The sequence below is a fragment of the Manihot esculenta genome, chromosome 18 (assembly GCF_001659605.2).
Source record: "Manihot esculenta cultivar AM560-2 chromosome 18, M.esculenta_v8, whole genome shotgun sequence".
In the NCBI taxonomy this organism is placed as follows: Eukaryota; Viridiplantae; Streptophyta; class Magnoliopsida; order Malpighiales; family Euphorbiaceae; genus Manihot; species Manihot esculenta.
This window is the reverse complement of record NC_035178.2, coordinates 7,443,495-7,449,541: the sequence shown is the minus strand read 5'-3', so window position 1 is coordinate 7,449,541 and position 6,047 is coordinate 7,443,495. Positions and strand designations below refer to the sequence as shown.

Below are 6,047 nucleotides of genomic sequence, written 5' to 3'. Positions count from 1 at the left end.
AAGTAGGTCGGAAGCTTGGCTCATAGGTTAAAAGCAGAGCTCAGGGTCACGACTGATCCAGCTCGGAAAAAGATAAATAAAAAGCTCAAAGACACAAGCAGATGAAAGCACGATAAAGATCAGCCCTGCTTATTACCTAAGAAGGTCAAGAGCTCGGCTCACAGGATTAAAACAGAGCCCACGAGTACGACTAGTCCAGCTCGAAAAAAAGTAAGTCAAAAGCTTAGTTGGCCGAATGAACTCTAGTTCTAAACGATTAAAGGGGCAAGAAGGAGAAAGCAATACAACAGATCCTTTGGAAAAAGTTACGGAGCAAGCAATCTAAGTACTTCAGTTATGATAAAGAAAGAACAGTTCGAGTATGAACGCAAAACAAAACTTTCATTAAAAGAAAAACACATTACAGCATGTCACAAATACCAACACTACGGGCTAAAAGGCTATCCCTAAAGGATTTACACGCCCAGATACATCATCATCTATGTTTACATCACTACCGCCTACCCCACTATCTTAGCTTTCGATTCAGAGGAATTCTTATAGTTCGAAAAATCAACTTCGTAGGCCGGCTAAGCTCCGTCTTGAGATGTGATTTACGATACATACGAACGAGCTCAGATATTATATGCCGATCTCATGAAAAACATAAGTCTTCGTGTTAAAGTCCCAGGGAGATCGGCATCATTACCCGTCCACCTGCCCGAAGCGCGAACAAAAAACCGGCAAGGTATTCTGAAGGGCAATGGAACAAGTGAAGGCAACACCAGAAAATTAGCGAAACATTCTGAAGAGCAATGGAACAAGTTGAACTTTCAATATTGTAAAACATATGCGGAAAGGCATCATCAGGAGATAGGGCAGACTCTGATCCTGTTGACCTGAAGTTCGCGATCGATCTCAAAGTCCAAGAGGACCCAAAAGTTCGAACAATCGAAGCAGTTGAGATTGACTTGACACTGATGTACAGTCTTGAAGATTCGGAACCTCGAGAGCTCGGCATGGAAGCCCGAGCTGGGGCGAAGGAAGAGCAAACCATCGAGAAGAGAAATCTCGCTGTTTTGTTAACGATCCCAAGGATAAGAAGGAAAGGTTAGTAATATATAATCAGAGGCTGAGCTTTTAATGTGAAACAGAGCGACTTTATACTCTAGGCAGGTAGCATCAGAATCCTTAAAGGCTATTCACCAGAAAGGAAAGGAAACGTACCGGGAAGATAAAAGTACGAAAGCGAGGGTAACAGTGTGCACAAAAGGCAGAGGAAAGCTAAATATAGAAAAAAGATAGAGAAGATTTAAAGCTACAAGTGACAATAAGATGAAAGGGCAAGCCGAATTCCAACAGACGCGGTCATAATGATTCTAGGGGTTTACCCCCTCGACAGTCGGAGCAATAACTGCCGAGAAGGTAAAGGGGCAATTGATGACCTCTGAGTTCACCTCATCCCTGTCTAGGGCCAGACCCACGAAAAAAGCCCATCGCTTAGAGATCCTCAAGCCACTCACGCCAGCTGGGTCCAATCCATTAAGCGTCACGACCGGGTTTATCTGGCTCTCTCCACCAGGCCGGCCTCGTCCTCCCTGCACCTTGGGCCGATCCCATTTAGGCCCTACTTTGTCCCTACTCACCGGTCCAGCCCAGAACCTGAAAGAGGATCCATCCCTCCATCTTGCAGACCTGCCTACCCGCGCCCTGAGAGAATCAGAGGCCGTTACGCATGGGGCAGAGATTTGATTTCCTCGTACGTCCGTATCAGCGTGGCAGGGACAGGTGGTCTATTGATATTCGTTCTATTGGCACGTCACTAGCCGACAAAAGGAAACCTATAAAAGGAGAAATACTCTCTTCTAGGATAGAGTTTTTTCTAAGTATTACAGAGTCCATTGTAAAAACCCTATTTATCTGGATCTCAGATAATCACTTTTCAATAAAAATTACATAAAACCCATATGTTTTAATTTTAAATATATCATAAATTAAATTTAGGTAAATATTTTCTTTTTTTTTGAAATGGAGGTAAATATTTTCTTTATTAATTATATAAAAATTACAATTAAGTATGACTTATGATATTTTAATTTTAATCAGTTAGATATATAAATTAACTTAATCGTCTCGTAAGAATGTTCTGAATTTTTTTTATGAAAACGCCTGTGCAATGCAGGAGAGTTTTGTTTCCCTTACAAATTGTGTCCGACTTTCCATGTAGGCAGCTGGGACCCATCAACTCTTCACACGTCATCTCTTTCAAAGCCCATCCATCGAACGCTATAAAACCCTCTCTCTATATGCATCAATGGATCCACCCCAGAGGTCATGGCAGCCATGGTACTGACTCTGCTTCTCCATTTCTTCTTAGCTGTATCCAGTGCTTCGCCGATACACGAATCATCCGGCACCACCAGCATTGTCTTCGCCACACACGGCAGCAGATCGCACTATGCTTTCGACGTCTTCACTCTCCTCATACGTCCCTCACCTTCCTCAGCCGATGAGCTCCAGCTCACTGACGGCCAATCCTATAATTTTAATGGTCACTTTCCTTCTTCGTCTTCCTCTCTCCTCTCTCTCTTACCCAATCAAACCCCAATAAAGTCCTTTGACCAGAAAAATTTGAGCCTTGTCTATGTCACGGAGCGCGGTGGATCTTCCAAAATCTTCTACGATGTTGTTTATTTGGATAGCCCGCCAAGTAGCATAGTGAGGTCGGCTCTTGCAATTTCCAAACGAGTTCAATTGCCGCTGCTCAAGGGCGAAACTGAAATTGCAGTTAAGGATAAGCCTACTGTCACCGGAGATTATCTGATATACGTGTCTACTCATGAGGATCCTGGGAAGCCCAGGGCTAGTTGGGCTGCTGTGTACTCGACCGAGCTGAAAAAGGGGTTGACTAGGAGACTCACTCCGCAAGGGATCTCCGACTTCAGCCCTGCGGTTTCTCCTTCTGGGGTTTATACAGCTGTGGCGTCTTATGGAGAGAGTGGGTGGAATGGAGAAGCACAGGAATTGAGTACTGATATCTATGTGTTCTTGACTCGCGATGGGACTCAACGGGTTAAGATTGTTGAACATGGTGGGTGGCCAAGTTGGGTAGACGATTCAACACTGTACTTTCACAAAAGAAGCGACGATCAGTGGATAAGCATTTACAGAGCCATTTTACCAAATGGAACATTGATTTCGAATGATTCAGTGATTGTTGAGCGTGTCACTCCACCAGGTCTTCACGCCTTCACTCCAGCTACGTCTCCATACAACAACAAATTCATAGCAGTTGCTACGAGAAGACCTGGTTCGGATTATCGCCATGTCGAGCAATTTGACCTTGTCAAGAAGGAGTTTATCGAGTTAACTCGATTAGTATCACCACAAAGCCATCACTTCAATCCGTTTATCTCACCTGACTCAACCCGAGTTGGGTACCACAGGTGCAGAGGAGCCTCTAACGATAAAAACAGCACCCACCTTCTGTTAGAAAATCTCAATACCACATTACCAGGGATTTCACTCTTTAGAGTTGACGGGTTACTGCCTTCTGTCTCACCTTCCGGTGATCGTATCGCATACGTCGATTTCCCGGGCATCTACGTTGTGAACCGGGACGGCTCCAATCTTCGTCAGGTTTATCCCGACATCGCCTTCTCGACCATTTGGGATCCGGTTCGTCCAGGGATTATATATGCAAGTGCTGGTCCTTTTTTAGCGAATGCGAGCACAGAGGTTGATATAATCTCCATTAACGTCGATGGTGACGCTAAAAAAGCTTATAATTTGAAGAAGCTAACCACCAACGGTAAAAATAACGCATTTCCTTCAGTGTCACCCGATGGGAAATGGATAGTGTTCCGGTCGGGTCAATCGGGTTACAAAAACTTGTATATAATGGATGCGGTGGAAGGTGAGAAAGCCGCACTCCGAAGGTTAACAGACGGTCCATGGACTGATACCATGAGCAATTGGTCACCGGACGGTGAATGGATTGCGTTCACATCGACTCGGGAGAAACCAGGTGCTGGAATCTACGAGTTGTATATGATCCACCCGAATGGAACCGGGTTGAGAAGGTTGGTTCCAAGCGGGTTGGGTGGCAGATCAACCCACCCATATTTCAGCCCAGATGGAAAGACTATTGTGTTTACAAGCGATCACGCTGGAATATCAGCTGAGCCAATCTCGTACCCAGATAATCTAAACGCTTATGGGGAGATCTATACTGTCAACGTGGACGGTTCTGATTTGCAGAGGTTGACACATAATCCGTTTGATGATGGGACCCCAGTTTATAGCCCCACATATTTCAAGGCAGAAGATTTAGAGTGGAAAGTCAATAGACCAGATTGCTCGTTTAAGGATTGTGATTGGCTGAATGGAAAGCCAAGCAGTAAGAGTTTGGTGAGAGCGTTACAGACAAGCGGACCTCAATGCGGTGGCGTACTGGGATAGTTTTATGTTTCAAATATTGCAATTACAAATTATTATAATAATAGATGCCATCTTCTTTTGTAAATCGTCCCGCATGTAACAAAATTTGTTTTAAATTTAATTTTTATTTTATTTTGGAGATATTTATAATTTAGTCTCTGAACATTATCATTATTAACAAGTCAATCCCTATATTTTTAGAAATCTATTAAAACGTTTTTATTTTTTTTCTCCGTCAACGAAATAGTCCTTTCATCTATTTTTACAGTAAAAAATATAGTAAAAGACTAAATTACCCCCATTATTTTCCTCCTCCTCTTCTTCTTCATTAATTCCCTCCTCTTCTTCTTCATTAATTCTTCCTCCTTCTTCTTTCTATTCTTATTCTCCTTCTTCTTCTTTTGCTTCTTTTTCTTCTTTATCTTCTTCTTCTCCTTCTTCTCATTCTTCTTCTTTTTCTTTTTTTTTTTTCTTCTTTTTCTTCTTTTTCTTCTTTTTCGGAGGAGGAGGAGGAAATAAAAAATAGGGACTATTTTATTGACAAAAAGAAATGATAAGGATGTTTTAATAGATGTGAGAAAAAATATGAACTATTTCATTGATAAAAAAAAAGGACGTTTTAATAGATTTCTAAACATATAGGGATGGATGATTTCGTTAACAGAAATAAACGATGAGAATAGACTATTTCGTTGACAGAAAAAATGATAAGGACGTTTTAATAAATATGAGAAAAGATATAGACTATTTCATTGACGGAAAGAAAAAATAAAGATGTTTTAATAGATATGAGAAAAAATAAAAACGTTTTAATAGATTTTTGAAAATGTAAGGTGTAACGACCCCAAAATGGACCGTCACCGGCGCTAGGATTCAGGTCGGCTTAAGGCCGCCAGAACCCGTAGCAAGCCTGCTATACTCTCTGTGTACCTGTAAATCTCATACATGATTATACATTTTCTGTAAAAATAAAACTCTTTTCTGAACTAAGGCTTAACCTATGTATGCACTATCTCTGTACTCTGTACTCTGTACTCTGTACCCCTGACTAGAGCTTACTCTAGATGGGTTAACTCATACCTGTTAAGCCTGGTTTTTCACATACTCTGTAAAACATACCTATACAGATCATGTACATAACAAAAGATTTACAACACAAAATAACTAAGTCAAGCACAACTTTAAACACAACTAATTAAGTTTAGTTCCACTCACCTCTGGCTATCTGGATTGACTCTGCAGGCTCTGTACACACTGGAGCAGTACTCACTGCTGCTCTCTCTGGTTCCTCTGGTCTGTGTAGGCACAGATAAACTCAAATGAGGGACCAATCTAACTTAAGAACACCTCTCTTAATCTCCCCAAGAATCCCTTTAAACTCACTCAAACATCCATGCAAAGCATGCAAAGGAAGGCTGGACAGAACACTTTCGGCGGCAGGTTCGGCGGCCGAAAGTCCTCTCCAGAGCCGAAACTCATGCACCTTCGGCGGCCGAATCTCAACTTTCGGCAGCCGAACCCTTTCGGGGGCAAGTTTCGGGGGCTGAAAGGCACTCCAGAGACGAAAGTCTCTAACCTTCGGCGGCCGAAACTCCCCTCCAGAGCCGAAAGTCCAAAAGCTCGGGGGC

The 6,047-nt window shown here is 42.4% G+C and overlaps 1 protein-coding gene across 1 annotated transcript; it reads left to right on the top strand.

Moving 5' to 3' along the window:
• The first annotated feature begins 2,313 nt into the window (after positions 1–2,313).
• Positions 2,314–4,444, top strand: LOC110606167. Its single transcript, XM_043953080.1, has one exon. The coding sequence runs from the start codon at positions 2,314–2,316 to the stop codon at positions 4,438–4,440; it is 2,127 nt and encodes a 708-aa protein (XP_043809015.1). The 3' UTR covers positions 4,441–4,444.
• Positions 4,445–6,047: the final 1,603 nt, after the last annotated feature.

Excerpts from the sequence above, each read along its gene's own strand:
- LOC110606167 (XM_043953080.1), top strand. The coding sequence starts at position 2,314 with ATGGCAGCCATGGTACTGACTCTGCTTCTCCATTTCTTCTTAGCTGTA.